Source organism: Geospiza fortis, unplaced genomic scaffold, assembly GCF_000277835.1.
Source record: "Geospiza fortis unplaced genomic scaffold, GeoFor_1.0 scaffold85, whole genome shotgun sequence".
Classification (NCBI taxonomy): Eukaryota; Metazoa; Chordata; class Aves; order Passeriformes; family Thraupidae; genus Geospiza; species Geospiza fortis.
The window spans coordinates 204,990-221,984 of record NW_005054358.1 but is presented as its reverse complement, the minus strand read 5'-3'; the positions used below and the strand labels follow the sequence as shown (position 1 = coordinate 221,984).

The following is a 16,995-nucleotide window of genomic DNA, read 5'->3' as shown; positions in this document are numbered from 1 at the left end:
CTGTCGCAGGCTCCCTGTGTGGGGTCATCTATTGGCCCCCCGTGGGCTCCTGCACTGTGGGCCGGGGGTGGGTGCGCGGCCCGAGGGAGCCGGTTATTTTTAGCGGGTGGGGGAGGGGAACGAGCTGCTGCTCGCAAGCTGGCATCGCTTTTCTTTTCCCTTCCCAATTATCCCGCAGGCCCGATCCTGCTGTTCCTCACCGGCAGCCACCAGCCCCAGACCCCGTGTCCCGGTAACCGGAGCAGCAGAGGCTCCTGTGACAGGAGCAGGGATGAGCCTGGTGCTGCAGGCAGGTTTCCCTGGACTGGCAACCCCGGTGCCCCCAAAATGGATGAGGGGGATGATGTTGTTTGGCTGAGTCATCTCCCCTCTTTACCCTTAGCAAAGTTGCATGGCCGTGGCAGGGGCTGTGCCGGACCCTTGCATGCAAGGATGAGCAGCCTGGTGTGGCTGGGCCCTGGCACACACCGGCTGACCTGGCCTTGGCTTCCATGGCCATTGGGTTACAGAGTGGGGTGCACACAGCTTTTGGGGACCCATTTCTCCGTGACCCTCCCTACCAGCCCCGTGGGCAGTGTGAGGGTGCAGCAGAGGAAGCTGTGGCCAGAGGAGGAGGATGAGGAGCCCAGGCTGCATCACCTCCATGTGTATGGACTGTTGCTGAAGTGCCACTGCTTCAGGCAGGGTGGCAGGGTATGGAGCAGCCCCTCCTTGCCCACCCAGCGATGCCGTGAGTGCAGGGGACCAGCTGTGAGCCAGGACAAGAGCTGGTCCCAGTGCCGCAGGTGCTCATGGATGGATCTGATGCAGTCCCTAGGACAGCTATGCCCTGAGGATGCACATGCCCCGTGTATGTCACCTCCTTCCTTGTGCTACTGCTGTGTGTGAATCCCAGAGTCGCTTGGTGTCCCTGGTCTGCGCAGGGGCCATCATCCTGCCCACTCTGTGGGGAGTTCTGCCCTCTCGGAGTAGTGCTGGGCTGAGCTGCCGGTGGTGACTGGCCAGGGCAGAGCCAGGCCCTGTGTGGTGGTTGTGCCTGGCACTCAGCAGTGGGTTCCCCAGTGCATGTCTGTCCTGGGAATAGCCGCAGATGAATGTTTCACTATGAGAAACCGGCTCCCTCTGGGGTGATTTTACTGCAGCAGCCAGAGGCTGGGGGACTGGAGCAGCTGCTGCCCCAGGTGTTCACCCAGGGGCAGGCAGAGTTGGGTTTTGCTGGGCTTCTCCCAGCCTCAGAGAGGGAGTGTGGGCACAGCAGCTGTCTTTTGGTCCATCCTAGTGCTGCAGGTGCTCCCCTGGGGTCAGTCCTTGCCACCACGTGCTCCCCTCCCGGCAGTAGGTGGAGTAGCAAACCCAGTGCTGCAGGGTAGGGTGGGAAGCAGAGACCTCAGGTTTGACCGAGGGCTCTGACAACTGGAGCAGTTCTGTGTTCTGCCTGTGAGTGTTGGTGGCCTGGGGGCGTCCCTATTGTCCCTGGCAGCAGGGGCTGTTCAGGAGCAGGATTGCAGTAGGGTACAGCCATGGTTTTGGGACAGATTTTATTCATAGTTTAGACAGACTTTCATATTTACAGGCGGACTTTATTAATTTATTCGTAAATAATATTCATTATTTAGGTGAGGACTTGGCCAGGCCACTTATGGGTGGATGGTGGGTGCAGGGAGACCTGCAGCATGGCCAGGCACTGTCCCTGGTCAGTGGCACCTCTGTAAGGCCTTGTTCCCAGCCCATGGTGGCTTTGGACCTTGCCTAGTGTGGCTGAGCTGTTCCAGGGACTGCTCTAGGGTTTGGCCATGACTTTATTCTTCCCAGAGCATAACCCTGGGATGATGGAGGTCTGAGCAGAACAGCATTGGTGGCTCTTGGCAGAGGGAAGCCTGGGCTCTGGGGTCCCTTGCAGGTGCCCCTGGCAGCCCTGGGGATTGCTGGCTGTGCCTTGAATCTGCTGGGACAGGAATTGTTAAAGGATGGACTCTCCCATGACTTTGGTATCTGGTTTAAACCTATGTTAGATGTAAGATTTAGCAGGTGCTCTCTCAAAAGTCACCGCAGGCACAGTTCAGGGTGTTCACCTTCCTGCCCTGGGGCTCTTTGTAACCATTCATTTGGGATGGGCAGGCAGCCACAGCTGGAGCTCTCAGTGATGGAAGTGTGCTGCCAGTTTGCTTGGTCCTGGGGAAGGGTTGGTGGGTAGGTCAAGGCTCTTTTGTGGGAATGGTGGGAGCAGTTCTATGCTGTTTTGGTGCTGCAGCGCACTGATGGGGTTCCCTGTGGCACAGGCCCGGGAATGAGGGAAGGGGTATAGGGACAGCTGATAGCAGTGTGGCTGTTCTGCTCCATGCAGCATCTGTGCCTTCTACACTTTGTCCTGAAGATGGAAAACTCTCCACACAGGAGCTGGCAGATCTGTCCTTTCCCCCTGGCTGGTGGCAGAGAGCTGGGGGGAAACTGATGCTGCCAGACAACGAAAGGCTGAAATTTAGGGTGCTGGGGGGCTGTAACACTGCCTCTGCTGGGGTGCAGGACTGTGTGCCTGTGGCTCTGCCAGCTCCTGCTGGTACTGAATCCTGCAGCAGGGATCAGTTGGGTACTGCCCTGGCTGTGGGTGCTCTTTGCCCTCTCCTTGTTTGCAGCAGGTGTAGGGAGGGGAAGCACGGGTTTGGCAGAGGTGTGGTGGCCCAGCAGTGTCTCTGTGAGTCCCTGTTGGCATGGCAGCCGGGGCATACCTGTTGTGGAACACCTTCATCCACACTGGCTGCTGGCATGACCCTGTGCTCAGGTCAGGCATCTTGTGCCAGTAGGAGGGTGGCCATGTCCAAGTGCTATGTGGCCTTTGCACAGGGCACTGACAATGATGTGCCCTCTTGGCCCAGCACACAGCTGCCTGGCTGACACTGCAGGAATGGGGAGAACCGTGGTGGGTGTTCCTGAGTCCTCAGCTCAGGAGAGTTGTTGACAAATCCCAGCAAGAATTTCTCACTCCTCCAGCCTCCCCAAGGCAGGACCCCAGGTTGCCATGCCGGGGTTGTTGGGGGTGGGGCCTGTCTGTTTTCCCACAAACCCGAAACCCTCTAACTTTATAGATTCCTACAGGGATGTGTCCACGCTGGAGGCAGGGGATAGTGGGACAGATGGATATAACTGGAAGTGACCAGAGGCAGAGGTGAGGGTGGCCAGGCCTTGGCAGGATGGGAGTTGGCAGCCCCTGGACCTGGCCTTGTCTGTCCCCATGGGGCAGGTGACCTTGAGGGAAGCCTCTCAGGCTCCCCCTGGGTGGTCAGATTTCCACTGGAGCTGGGCAGCTTGGCACAGCCTCATGCATTTTGGGGCCTATTTTGGCCCAGAGCTCTCAATCTCATCTTTCCCAGTGACCACAGCTTTACCTGCCTTTACATTCTGGCTGTGGGCAAAAGTGGGCATCTAACAGTGATTAAAGTGTGGGACCATGAAAATTTAAAGGTATTTCTGCAGCCTTAAAACGCTATTGGAAAAGTTGGATCCTGCAGGACTTGAGAGCCCAGTCCCTCAGGGTTCCTGCAGGCCAGCACCTATTGCCAGTTCCTGCTGGCACTGTGGGCAGCACTGGCATGGACAGAGAGGCTGGCTTGGAATAGGCAGCAGCTCCTTCCTCGCATGAGGAGGACAAGCAGACCCTGCCCTGTCCTCTGGGGGGTCCGTGCAGGGATTTTGGATGCTGTGTGTGATGCTGCTTCACCTTTGTTGGAGCCAATAAACCCCCTTGCAGGTGCCAGGCTATGGGCAGGGGGACTGACATGGCAGGTGTGGGGAGCAGGGATGTCGCTAGAGTTGCCAGCTTGAGCATCATAGTATGGGGGTGCCCAGTCTCTGACTGCCCCTCTCCCACACCATGCTGGCTGGAGGCTGTGGCTTGTGGGCATCAGACATTGCTGGGGGCGCACAGAAGAGAACTGAGTGGACTTTTGGGTGACAGCCTTGGACAGGAAGAGCTGCCTCTGCCTGGCCTGGCTGTCCCCATGAGGACTGCCCTCTGGGCTGCTGGGACATGAGTGCTGCCACATCCTGGGGACACCGGTGGAGTATGCAGTTGTTAATGACCCGACAGCCATGTCTGTGCTGACCCTGGCTCCAGCACATCTCCCAGCTGTCCCAGTGGTGGCTGGAGAGTGGGCATGATGGCACCATTATGCTGGGCTGGGCTGTTTACTCTGCTCTGTTTGTATCGCTGTCCTGTGGTGCTTGTCTGGCCTTTTGACCTGGCTGTGTGGGAGCTGTGTGTCGCAGCAGGCACTGCTGCCTCCTGCTCAGCCTCCTAGCAGCCTCTCGCTCCCACCTGACAGTGTGGCAGAGGATGGGCACAGGCGTTGAATCACTGTCCCAGTGCTCCCGGAAAGACATGTGGCTGCCAGGGGCCAGCACCCTGCTGTAGCACCCACCCAGCTCTGCCTCCCTGCTGGGGGAATTGGGCAGGACCCCACCACCCCTGCCTCCAGCCAAGGACAGGGCTGAACGTGGAGCAAGTTACCCCACTGTCTGTATGGTGGCAGGTGGACACCCGGCACTTGTGCAGATCTGAACAGTGCCTATGACCTCATCCTGCTCACATACAACCAGGCTGAAATGAACATGTGGCAGGGGATGTGGAAGAAGAGAATGCCATCACCCAGGAGCTGCCCCTGGCCCCACAGCCATTGTCACCTGGTACCAGGGCTCCTGGGACCAGTGTCCCACCCTCAATCCTGCACCTGTGCCCTTGTCAAGAGAGCAGGGGGGCAGGGGATGGGTGACAGAGCAGGGCAGACTAGCTGGTGCACTCATGGCCAGCTGCTGGCAAGCACTTGCCCCCTCTTCTCCTCTCCTTGGCCCTTTCCTACCTACTGGGGAGCATTTCCTTCTCATCTGCTTGCATCCTGGCCTTTCCTCCTTGCTTCCTCACACAATCCCAAAATGTCCCCCAGTGTCTTGCACCTGCACGTGGGGACCCCACCATCCCCAGGCTGTGCAGGTGTCCTGGCCTGGTGCCTCGCTGGAAGTCTGAGGCTCCCTTGGGCCCCACTGCATGCCAGTGCCCCTGGGGACCAGGGGGGCAGGGTCGGTCCTAGAGGTGCAGCCGGGTAGATAGCCATCAGCTACCATGTCTGCCCATCACCATGCCACTGTGGGTGCCAAAGGTGTGGGACAGCCTGCTGTGACACTGGGATATGTGGGACAAAGGGTGGGAACAAGGGACATCTCTGGGGATGGAGATGAGCAAAAGTCAATGACCTTTGTCAAAAAAATAAATAACAACAACTAGATTCCAATAAGCTGTTGCCACCAAGGACAGTTCCCACACGAGCCTGGTACAGGCCGGCATGGGTATGTGGGGATGGTTCCCCCAGTGCCTGGGCACAGAGGCCTCGTTGTGTGCCTGGTAAACAGGCAGGGGGTGGGGCAGGGGCCACAGGACAGCAGTGTGTGTCGGGGTGTCCCCTGCTATCCTGCTTTGTGCAGGACCAGTGACGCCAGGGACTGTCCCTGGGACTGGTGTTATCAGAAAGATGATGGTTCTCAGGGACTGCTCCTGGGGGCATTTTCCATCTCCTCCAGCTCTTCTTCCTCTTCCTTCCAGAGTTCCAAAACCAGAAACTCTGGCATGGCAAGTGCAGCACGGGCAGCATCCATGGGTGCAGTTGTGCTCATCCCACAGAAGTAGCGCTGTGGCCATTTGCTGGCAGGGACCTGGGTGCAGGGCTCCCTCTGCTTGCTGCCATTTGGGGCTGCTCTCACTTTTTTGGCAGAGTGTTGGCAGCCCCTGAGTGAGGCAGCATGGAGGTAATGTTGGAGACAAAGGGCCTGACCCTGTCACCTGTTGGCAGCTGCATCCTTCATATTAAAGTCTGTTCTTGCCTCTCCATGGGCTTGCTCATCGGCACTGGTCACTGGGCGGAGGCTGGTGTGAGTGGTGTAGAAAGCACCTTCCCAGCAGTGGAGCTGGGCCCCTGCCATGCCCATGGGTGGCAGCAGCTTCAGGGTCTCAGCAGCTGCCTTGGGTCTGATCTGGCTCTGGATTGAGCCGAAGTTGGCTCACCTCACCCTGTGCCTCAGTTTCCAAGCCTGCAGTGGTTCCCTGCTGCTGGGCAGCGGGGCTGTGCCATTTCTGGGCACTCCAGTGCAAAGTGGCAGCAGCTGTGCTGGCTGTGTGCCGGCTGCTTGCTCCTGCCCATAGCTGGAGATGCTGATGCCTATCCCCAGGGCCTCTGGGCACAGAGCCTAGCTGGGACTTCTGAGCCACTGTGGCCAGGAATTCCTAGGGATTTGCTGTTATTTACCATATGCTGCCAGTGGAAATTCCTTGCAGCCAGAACCTTTTGGGAGGGCATGGAACAGGTACCAGGATGGCCCAGTTGCACCTGGAGCTGGTGCCAGGGCCTGGCTGAACTGAACTCTGCCATTGGACTCAGCTATTGCTCCTTGTGAGATCCAGCAGTGGCACAGGTGCCAAGGGGGCATCATGCAGCTCCAGGCTGTGAGGGCACTAGCCTTCAGAACTTGAGGTCTTCTCCCTGGGCAGGTCCAGCTATGGTGGACCTTTATAGCTGAGCTCAAGCCTCAGCAGCCTGTTTGCACTGCTGGAGGAGGTATCCATCCCCTCTGTGTACCCTGCCCTGTCCTGCAGTGCTCTGGACAGGGTGGTGCAGGCAGGAGGTTGTGGGATGCCCAGGAATCTGTTTGCTGCTGGCTGAGCTGTGACAGAGCCATCAGCCATTTGCAGTATGTGGACACAGTGCTGCGCTGCACCAATGCATGGGGACCCCTGTACTGCCTATGCTTCTCCCAGGTGGCTGTGTTCCGTCCCTAAGCATCCTGTTCCCTCTGCTCTGTGTCATCCCCAGTGGGTACTGGCCTTCGAGATCTTCATCCCCCTGGTGCTCTTCTTCATCCTCCTGGGGCTGCGGCAGAAGAAGCCCACCATCCCTGTGAAGGAAGGTGAGTCCCAACAAGGCGGTGCTTGGGGCACTCCCACACTTGGGGGCACCCTGAGGCCCTGGGGAGGTGCTCCAGCCTGGGGGCAGGGGGGACCTGGAGAGGCCTTTTGAGGGACATTGCACTGGGCAGGGGCTACAGCCAAGGACTGGTGGAAGTAGCAGAGTCTGTCCCAGCCTGGGGAGGCTCCCCTGGGGGTTGCAGCACCAACCAGCCTGTGGCTGTCATCAGCATGGACATTTTGCCTGGGGAAGGGCAAACTGGATGGTGATGGAACAGCCATAGTCCCCCTAAGTAGTCGAGGGTCAGCTGGAGTGGCTCTGGGAAGGGCTCCCCAGTGGGGGGGAAAGTGACCTACAGAAAGCCCTATGCCTGTCCCTGGTGTGTTTAGAGGCCCGGCAGGATGATAAACTGATGGGACTGGAGCTGAGGGCTCTGGGAGAATTCCAGCTGGAGCTTTGGCCTGAGTTGTGGTGGCTGTGGGCTGTGCAGCTGGGAGGAGGCAGTGGAGTGAAGCTGTCAGCTCCCAAGGGCCCATTGATGCCCACCTTGGTGGGTGATCTGGTACAGATGGCACAGCAGGGCCAGGGGAGATGCTGGGCACTGGTGGTGACCCCATGTGACGATGGTTTGAGCCTGTGTTTCAGTGTGTCCCGGCGAGGGAGAGCCCAGCTGCCAGTGCCGTCCAGCTGCGGCAGGTGCTGCCGGGGTTCCCGCCTTGGCGCTGACATACGCTCTGTGTTATGTGGTTTTTCATTTGTTTTTTCATTCTTTTTTGCTCATGTTTTCTTTTTCTTTCCCACCATTTCCCCTGCCCGCCTGCCCTTCATGCCTCAACTGCATGCGCCAGTCTGTAAGTTGGTGGGATAGGTGGGCACCTCCTCCCATTCCCTTACCAGTGCTGGCCTCATAGTCTGGGGAGAAAGAGCTTGGTTTAGATCAACTCACTCTGGCCTAATCTATGCCTCTGTAAACCCCTTGCCTTCCTCCACAGCTGGTGAAGATGAGCTCAGGCAGCATAGTATGGCCCCTGCCTGCTCCTCCGCAGGGACTTGACCAGTCATGATGGTGTACCCCCTTGGTTGATGGTGCTGGGTTCCCAGGTGCTGGGGTCACTGGTGGCCATGTCCCCAGCCTCCTGGGCTGCTTAGGGCTCTCCAGCCAGGTGGAGGCTTGTCTTACTCCTTCTTCTTGCCTGCTTCCTGGAGCAAAGTCTGCCTGGTTCTGTCACCCATGTGGTTGCCTGTGGTCACCCAGTCTTGCCCAATCACCAAGGGGTTGGGGCTGCCTCCCACCCTGGCACCACCACCAGGTCTCTGTCTTGGCCTCTCATGGCTGGGACAAGCTGGAATGTGGCGCTAGAACCTCAAGGCCAGCAGGATGCCATGCACTGACTTTGTCACCAAACCGTGGCATGGCCACCAGTGTGGGTTCCACCACCCCGAGAGGCTGCTGGCCTATCCTGTGCTGCACCTGTTCCTTGCTCCTGCCAGAAGCCCATCTTCACCAGCGCCCACCGATTGTGGCCTTGTTAACAGCATTGACCTATCTCTAACCACAGGGTCATCAGCAGGGTGGCGAAAGCAGGGTCCCTGCCTGGCACTGCCCGATGACAACCTGTGGTCCCCATCGGGCAGTGGCATTCTGGGCTTGCCCTGCCATGGGGAAGGACATGGGAGGGTCCCAGCAGGGATGATGGCTCAGTGCCATTGGAGGAGGAGGGGCGGGGGGGGGTTGCCAGCCCTTTGCTGTTTCTTGTTTCTCTGTTTCTCTCATCTCCGCACTCCGTGTCTCCATTTCCCCCTCCCTCCAGCTGCCGCACATTGGGGCAGCTGGGTTGGGGGGGAGGCTGGGGGCTCTGGGAGCTGCAAATGACAAATCTATTTTCCCTGTTGTATTTGTCCTTCTTTTCCTCTGGAGATCCACTACTGCCTCTGAGGCTACTAACAGAGGGGACCGGGGGCCTGGAGGACATTGGTGGCCATCTTGGGGGCAAGTGGCAGAAATTGGCATTGTCATGGGGCACAAGGGAGCCATCAGCCAGGGAAGAGTGGGTGGGGGCAAGAGGGCTGGAGCTGCCTGCAGCCCCACAGAGTCACCAGCCAGGACAGCCCTGGTGGGAAAGTTGCTGACTTCTGACTGTGGCCGCCAGCCTCCTGTGGGCTCCCAGACCCCAGCGTGTGCTTTTCTGAATGGAATGTCTGTTTCTCTGGTGGCCCCTTCCCCCTCCCTGCCTCTTTGCCTCTCCTCCCTGCTGCCTGCACTTTCCTTGGCCTCTTCTGCCCTCTTACTGGCTCCAGCTTTCTACACGGCGGCCCCACTCACGTCAGCCGGGATCCTGCCGGTCATGCAGTCCCTGTGCCCCGACGGCCAGCGTGATGAGTTTGGCTTCCTGCAGTACTCCAACTCCACGTGAGTCTTGCCCTCACCATGCACTTCCTCTCCCACCCCTCATGCTCCCACGAAGAGCCCACCCCGTTCCACACTGACATTGCCACCCTGGGGCTGAGGCAGAAGCTAGCATCCCCCAAAACCACTTGGGTGCAGACCACCATGTCCTTGGTGCAGAGGACACCTCAGTCTGTTCTGCTGTGGGCTCCCAGGTATTCAGTGCTGGGAGGAGGACAGAGGTGGCTCTTGGAGATGCCATGAGGTGCTGTGGCTCTCCTCTGAACCCTGGCACACTGGATTCAGTGTGCAGACAAGGGCAGTGGTGCCCCGTTTCAGACAGGACTGCTGTCCCCTGCACCTGAGGGGCTCTTTCCCCCAGAGCTCTGGGGAAGGTGTCCCCATCCCTCTGTCCCTGAAGCCAGGGCGGTGCTGGGCTCTCACAGGGTGACACAGATTCTGGAACACCTCAGCGAGGCAGTAGAGCAAAGCAGCCTCTTCGACCCGCAGCATCCAGGACTGGAGGAGGAGCTGGAGTCGCTGCGCCGGCACCTGGAGGCCCTCAGCAGCCCTGAGCCCAGCTCCATGGAGACCCACTTCAGCAGCCAAGCAGGTGGGTTGTGCTCTGCCTGCCCCCACTACCTCTTTGGCAGGGACAGGTAGCACCAGCTGGACCAGCACCCAGCAAAGTGATGGTGTGTGGCAGTGCCCTGCCACTGTCCCATGTCACTGCACTGGGCAGGGCCAGCTCTGGTGCCATGCCATGTCCCTCATGCTGGTGGGCTGCTCTGACCTCCCACCTTGTTCCTTGGCAGGGTCCAGCTTCACACTGGCATGGGCAGCCAAAGACCAGGGTGAGCTGCGGCGCTTCCTGATGCAGAACCTGTCCCTCCCCAACAGCACAGCTGAGCTGCTCCTAGGCTCCAGCATTAACCTGCGGGAGGTGGGTGACCTCTGGGCTTTGCAGGGGTCTGTGCTACCCTGTGAATGGCATCCAGCTTGGATTTGTCCTACCCTGCCGCCCCATGCCAGGGCCTTGCTGGGCAAGGAAGTGCAGCACTGCTGCTCCACTTTTGGCACACCTGGCAGTCGTGCTCTCATCTTGGTGCAGGTGTACCAGCAGTTTTTTGATTCCTTTCCTTTGGTACCTGATGAGACCCATAAGCAAAACCTGTGGGATGGGTTTGGCCCCAGCAAGAAGATGACACAGCTGGAGGTGAGGAGCGATGCTGCATGCAGAGGACATGGTAGAGCCCATCCTCTTGTCCCCTCCTTATCCCACCCAAGGTGATCTGGGGATGTCTGTCCCAGTAGATGGACCATGACAGAATATTTTCAGGGGGCAGAGCAGCAGCAGGGATGGCCGGGGTCCATCCTGGTGCTGCCACCAGCTCCCCCAGTTTTATGAGACACACCAGTACCTATGCCTGGGTTTACCTTTGCAGTGCAGGTTGGCGCTGCCTGGGTGGTAGCTGTGGAGGGAGCAGGGGAAATTGTTCCCCCTTTGCGTCTGGCATGCAGGGAATCTCTGCTCCCTGCATCTGCCCATCCTTTTTCTTCCCTGCCCTGTGGCTGCTGTGGGGCTATTCATGTATGTTCGGGGACACACAAGGAGGGGGACCTGGGGGGAGCCCCCATCCCACCAGCCATCCCCATTCTTCATTTTGCAGAAGAGTCTCCCCAGTGGCTGGAGGAGCCTGCAGGAAGGGCTGGTTCACAGGGTGCTGCGGGACCCAGTGGCAGCCCCACATCGTCCAGCACTGCTCCACATGCTCTCCCAGGCTCTGGGCCTCACCAGCACTGCTGTGGCACCTGCTATCTCTGATAGCCCCCAGGCCTTTGTCACCGAGATGGAGGTGAGCACCTCATGGGACAATCTGGGCTGCTCTGCCAGAGCAGGCACTGCAGCCCTGTCCCTACAAATTCCTGCCCTGTAGAATGTCCTCTTCACCGGGCCAGTGCTAGAGCAGCTGACATGTGAGCAGTACCCAGGGGCACTACACCGCCTCCTGCGCGTGTCTCCCAGGCAGCGGCCACTGCTGGCAGCGTACCGGGCACTGGCCTGCAATGGCAGCCAAACCATCCGCCAGGAGCGCTTTGCCCAGCTGGCCTCCGAGCTCCAGAAGCAGCTGGACACCCCCAAGATAGTTAGCAGGGTGAGTGCTGGGCAGGTGGGGTAGGCTGGTGGCAGGGATGAAACTTGGGAAGGATTTTCAAACTCAGCTGGTGTTGTATTGGGATTGGGAACAGTTCAATGGCCTGGCTTCCCTTGGTCACCCCCTTCTCTGACATGAGTATCCCCCTCCTACCTGGCTCCATAGTAAGATCCCAGGTGGTTTCCCCTCTAGCACTTGCTTGGACACTGCCTATTAGATGGGACTGGGTGTCCCCAGCATCTTCCTAGGTGTCCTTAGGAAGTCAGCTTCTCTCCCCAGGACCAGCAAAGCCCTTGCTGGCACAGCTCAAGCCTGACTCTGAGGTCCCACTCCTTGTCCCACCCAAGCTCAATGTGTCCTTTGTAGGAACAGAGGACCGCCCTTCCTGTCTTGAGTGGTATCTTGTGGCCTCTGCCAGCATTTGCCACCATTCTCACTGCCTCATAGGCGCAGATGCACAGCAATGAGTCCAGGGCCCTAACCTCGGCACAGCTCCAACCCTTTAACCAAGAAAGTGGAGCTGCTACTGCTTGAGGTCCTCGTTGGTCCCTTCCTATAGGCAAGCAGACCCTCTTGTCCCAGCAATGAGTAACTTCTTGTCCATGCATACTCACAGCTGAAGCTGGAGGAAGTGAACAGCACAGCCACTCAGCATCGCCTCCGTGCCCTCCTCGAGGATTTGATGGAGATGGAGAAGGTTCTCCAGGACATGGACATCCTCTCAGCACTGGCTAAGCTGCTGCCCAGGGGAGCCTGTGCCAGCAAGGCTGCGCCACCCATGGCCAACAGCACCAGCTGGGCCAGCGCCAATGCCACGACTGGCAATGCCACGGCAGAGGAGGAAGAGGGCGCCGGGGAGAGCCTGTCTGGCATCGACAACCCCCAGGGGCAGTTCTCAGCATTTGTGCAGCTCTGGGCAGGGCTGCAGCCCATTCTTTGCGGCAACAACCGGTAGGATCACTGGGGGATGGCTCCAGGTTCTCCCTGCGCAGGCCAGTGGTGTCACCCCTTGCTGAGCAGGCAGGATGGGTGCTGTACTGGAGCCTTGTCCTGCAGCCAAGGATGCTCTCTGTGTTGGGCGGCACCACGCAGGCACTGGACTCAGTTTGAAGGCCTGTCACGGGCAGGGGTGGGGGCTGCCTGCAGCAAGGGGTGCTGAGCCTGAAGCAGAGTAGAAAGCCTGAGCTCCCTTTGCAGGACCATCGAGCCTGAGGCACTGAAGCAGGGCAACATGAGCTCGCTGGGCTTCACCAGCAAGGAGCAGCGAAACTTGGGCCTCCTTGTGCATCTGATGACCAGCAACCCCAAAATCCTGTATGCACCTGTGGGCACTGAAGTTGACAAGGTCATCCTGAAGGTGAGGATGCATAGGTTGGGACCCCTGTCCTTCTTCTCCCACCATCCTGCTCTGCAGATGGGCTGTGTGGCAGGGAAGAGGTTGACTGCCAGACACAGGGAGCTCCCACAGGCAGTGGGAGGTGGGCAGGTATCTCCATGACTGCTAGTCATCCCAGAGAGCAGGAAGCCCCTGCCTCTGCCCACTGTACGACTTTCTGCCTGGCCCCCAGGCCAACGAGACCTTCGCCTTTGTGGGCAATGTCACCCACTATGCCAAGGCATGGCTGAACATCTCCCCTGAGATCCGAGCCTACCTGGAGGAGGGCAGGCTGCAGAGGCGCATCCACTGGCTCCAGCAGGTAGGACAGTGTGGTGAGGATGAGCCTGCCTGGGATTTACTGCCCTGGCAGTGGAGAAGGCGTTGTCTCCCTCCCCCCAGATGCCCTGTAACTTCTTCATGGGGTACTCCCTAGTATCCACCTTCTCTTGTGGAGACTAGTCTGGATCCCTGCACAGAGTGCACATTGTTCCTCATTCCCAGGAGGAACTTTGGGTCCTGCCTGTGTCTGTGGGGGTGGACAGTGACCTGAGAGGCAAGGCATACCCCAGCTTCTCCCTCCCATGTCTTCCTCTCTGTCTCAGTTGACTGCTGACCTCCACAAGCACCCAGAGATTCTGAATGTCTCTGACAGTGATGTTCTTCACAACTTTCTCAATGGCAACTTCTCCCTGCCCAATGCCAGCATCCTGCTCCAGCAGCTGGATACCATTGACAATGCTGCCTGCGGCTGGGTCCGCTTCATGGCCAAGGTGAAGTGGAGCACACCTGTGGAAAGCTTGAACCACCAACAGCCAGGCTCTGTTGGGCTGAAGAGGGTCAGATCCACTGAGACCTTTTTAAGAGCATGGGACAGGAGCCCTGGGGAAGGTGGTGGTTCCTGCAGTGTCCAGAGCTTTGGGGTAGATGTCCATGGGGGAGGTGCTCACACACTGTTGACTTCAGGGACTGGGGTTGGCTTTGGGTGGTGCATGCTGTACCATCTGCAGGTTCTGTATGCTAGACCCATCCAGGGCCTTGGGATCTCACTAGCCTACTGGAGCATGTCCAGAGAAGGGCAGTGGAACCAGGGAAGGTTTTGGAGCACAAGTCTGATGAGGCGGGATTGAGAGCTCAGGGAGCTCAGCCTGGAGAACGGGAAGCTCAGGAGGGATCATCTTCTAAGTCTCTGCAATTATCTAGAAGGGTGTTGCAGCCAAGTGGGGGTTGGTCCTTTCTCCCAAGTGACAGGACAACAGAAAACAGCCTAACATTGTAGCAGGGCAGGTTTAGGTTGGATTTTATGGAAAATTTCTTCACTGAAAGAGTGGTCAGCACTGGAACAGTCTGCCCAGAGCAGTGGTACTACCCCTGTGTTCAGAAAATGTATGAATTTGACACCTGGGGGCATGGTTTAGTGCTGGGCTTGATAGTCTTTGGGTTAATGGACTCAATGGTCTTGGAGGGCTTTTCCGGTCTTAGTGATTCTATGATTCTCCTCCCACTAGGTCAGCGTGGACATCTTCAAAGGCTTCCCAGATGAGGAGAGCATTGTCAACTACACGCTGAACCAGGCCTATCAGGACAATGTCACGGTCTTTGCCAGTATGTCCCTGGGAACCAGCTGTTCTCAGGGTCCCTGAAACTTTGCCCTTCTCCAGCTGTGCCCTGGAGCCACTGGCTTCAGGATGTGGGTCCCTTGGTGCACATGTTGGGTGGATGAGCAGGCTGAATATGGTGCCCATCCTCCGCCCCAGGCTGCTGTCCTGGCTCTCCCACTGACACGGCCTGCTGCCTGTGTGCCTTTGTATCCCATGGATGTTCACATCCCCAGCCATGCCACCCATGTCATCCATGGCAACACTCGCGGTACCCTCCTCATCCCTGCCTGTTGCTGTGGGCTGGCTGATTTGGCTGGCCCCTGTGGACTCCCTGCTTCTTCTGCTGCCCACAGGTGTCATCTTCCAGACCAACAGGGATGGCTCGTTGCCTCCCCATGTCATGTACAAGATCCGGCAGAATTCCAGCTTCACAGAGAAGACCAATGAGATCCGGCGGGCATACTGGCGGCCTGGCCCCAACACCGGCGGCCGCTTCTACTTCCTCTATGGCTTTGTCTGGATCCAGGGTAAGTGTCAGTGCTCTGCCACAGCTGCCCATGGCCCTGACCTCTCTGCACTCAGCCTGGCCTCTCCTTCTCTTCCACAGACATGATGGAGCGTGCCCTTATCAACACATTTGTTGGCCACGATGTGGTGGAGCCTGGCAACTATGTACAGATGTTCCCATACCCATGTTATACCCGGGATGAGTGAGTAACATTCACCTGCAGGACCTTCCTCCTTCCACTTTGCAGGCCAAGATGCTTTAGCCGGGAAAAGAGAACAAGTTTGGGGGCCAGAATGAGATTGGTGACCCTGGGAGTGATGAGCAACCAGTTAAGTCCAATTCCTTGGACTACCAGGCTCAGGAAGGCAGGGGAAAGTAAAATGGCACATGGATCTGCTGGTGATTATGGATTACAGTGGTCTGGAGGCAGCACCTGTAGAAGTCCCAGAGCCACCAACACTCCTGGGCAGGAGGTTGGAGAGAGCCCCATCCACACCAGGGTAGCCAGGGCCCTTGGTGGAGTCCGCGGCTGCTGCTTGCCTGCAAAGGCCTGCCAGCCGTGACACTGGATTGTCCTGTGGACTCACTGAAGAAGTTCTTTCTTAGGGCACTAAGGAGGAGCTGGGTTAGAGACTAGTTGTCCCTAAGCAGTGGGAGAGCCCCTCCAAGGCCCCTTGCCCCAGGGTCTGCAGGTCTCTATGGCAGTGCCACCATCCAGTTCTCCCCTCTCTTCCTCTACCCCACCAGCTTTCTCTTTGTCATCGAGCACATGATGCCTCTCTGCATGGTGATCTCCTGGGTCTACTCAGTGGCCATGATGATCCAGCACATTGTGACAGAGAAGGAGCATCGCCTGAAAGAGGTAGGGATGGTGGAAGAGATTCTTGGGGAGGAGTGGGCATATCTGCACCCTATATTCTGTGCTGTGTCCCTGGTCACCTTCCTTGTATTTCTGGGTTACATGAACTGGGGCAGATGCAGATCCAAAATCCCTGGGCAGAGCTGGTCCTTCTGAGTGTCCCTAGCATGAGATGATCCCTGGCCAGCCCTGGAGGGAACTGAGCTCCTTGGTACCCCAATAGAGGGTGCTGTGTCCTGCCCACTCCCAGCAGCTCCCTTGGTGCTACCCCTTGCCCTCCCAGCCCAGCGAGAATAGAAGCAGGGGTGCACAGGGTTGGGGACAGTCCCGCTGAGTAGTTTTGGCCTCACAGGTGATGAAGATGATGGGCCTGAACAATGCGGTGCACTGGGTGGCTTGGTTCATCACTGGCTTTGTCCAGCTCTCCATCTCGGTCACAGCACTCACTGCCATTCTCAAGTACGGCAAGGTCCTGATGCATAGCGACGTCCTCATCATATGGCTCTTCCTTGCCATCTATGCTGTGGCCACCATCATGTTCTGGTGAGCTGCCTGGTCTGTGCTGGGCAGTAAAGGGGCGTGGGCAGTGCCATGTTCTTGTGCCATGGAGTGAGGGTGCTGGAAGCTGTGTGGGCGAGGGCCAGTGGAGGGGCACAAGTCCCTTCAAGCCACTGATTTGGGGAGCCAGTTTATTGCCTCAACACCACCAAAACTAGATGGTGTGGGGAAAGTCCTGGTGGGGTGGGATCCGAGGAGATGCTGTCCTCCCCGCAGCTTTCTGGTGTCGGTGCTCTACTCCAAGGCCAAGCTGGCCTCTGCCTGTGGTGGCATCATCTACTTCCTCAGCTACGTGCCCTACATGTATGTCGCCATCCGGGAGGAGGTGGCCCATGACAAGATCACGGCCTTTGAGAAGTGCATTGCGGTGAGTTCTCTGCAGCAGCTGGGGATACACTTGGTCCCAGGTTTGCCTCAGCTACCTCATGTCCAGTACAGAGCCACCAAACTGTCACCAAGCCCTGGGCAGGCCATTGCCTGTATGAACCAACTCCTTGTGGGGTTTTGGAGGTATCTCCAGAAGGTTTGGTGCCTCTCAGGTCCAGGAGCATTTCCATGGGGTTGGGTGGGGCAGCACTAGGTAGGAATTCACCCAAACCTGTTCT

General features: G+C 58.1%; 1 protein-coding gene across 1 annotated transcript in view; it reads left to right on the top strand.

The window, feature by feature from the left end:
• Window positions 1–6,866: 6,866 nt before the first annotated feature.
• The window catches only part of ABCA2 (ATP binding cassette subfamily A member 2), a 30,711-nt gene continuing 20,582 nt past the window's right edge, over window positions 6,867–16,995 (top strand). Inside the window, exons 1-19 of the mRNA XM_031059218.1 lie at window positions 6,867–6,948; window positions 7,112–7,114; window positions 9,246–9,357; window positions 9,780–9,946; window positions 10,149–10,276; window positions 10,445–10,549; window positions 11,004–11,189; window positions 11,271–11,489; window positions 12,106–12,440; window positions 12,687–12,846; window positions 13,058–13,186; window positions 13,470–13,637; window positions 14,373–14,469; window positions 14,819–14,992; window positions 15,073–15,175; window positions 15,721–15,835; window positions 16,185–16,375; window positions 16,607–16,757; window positions 16,975–16,995. The exon at window positions 16,975–16,995 is cut by the window's right edge and continues 226 nt beyond it. Of these exons, the coding sequence (XP_030915078.1) occupies window positions 9,293–9,357; window positions 9,780–9,946; window positions 10,149–10,276; window positions 10,445–10,549; window positions 11,004–11,189; window positions 11,271–11,489; window positions 12,106–12,440; window positions 12,687–12,846; window positions 13,058–13,186; window positions 13,470–13,637; window positions 14,373–14,469; window positions 14,819–14,992; window positions 15,073–15,175; window positions 15,721–15,835; window positions 16,185–16,375; window positions 16,607–16,757; window positions 16,975–16,995 (2,514 nt within the window). The 5' untranslated portion in view covers window positions 6,867–6,948; window positions 7,112–7,114; window positions 9,246–9,292. The remainder of the gene's footprint in view (window positions 6,949–7,111; window positions 7,115–9,245; window positions 9,358–9,779; window positions 9,947–10,148; window positions 10,277–10,444; window positions 10,550–11,003; window positions 11,190–11,270; window positions 11,490–12,105; window positions 12,441–12,686; window positions 12,847–13,057; window positions 13,187–13,469; window positions 13,638–14,372; window positions 14,470–14,818; window positions 14,993–15,072; window positions 15,176–15,720; window positions 15,836–16,184; window positions 16,376–16,606; window positions 16,758–16,974) is intronic.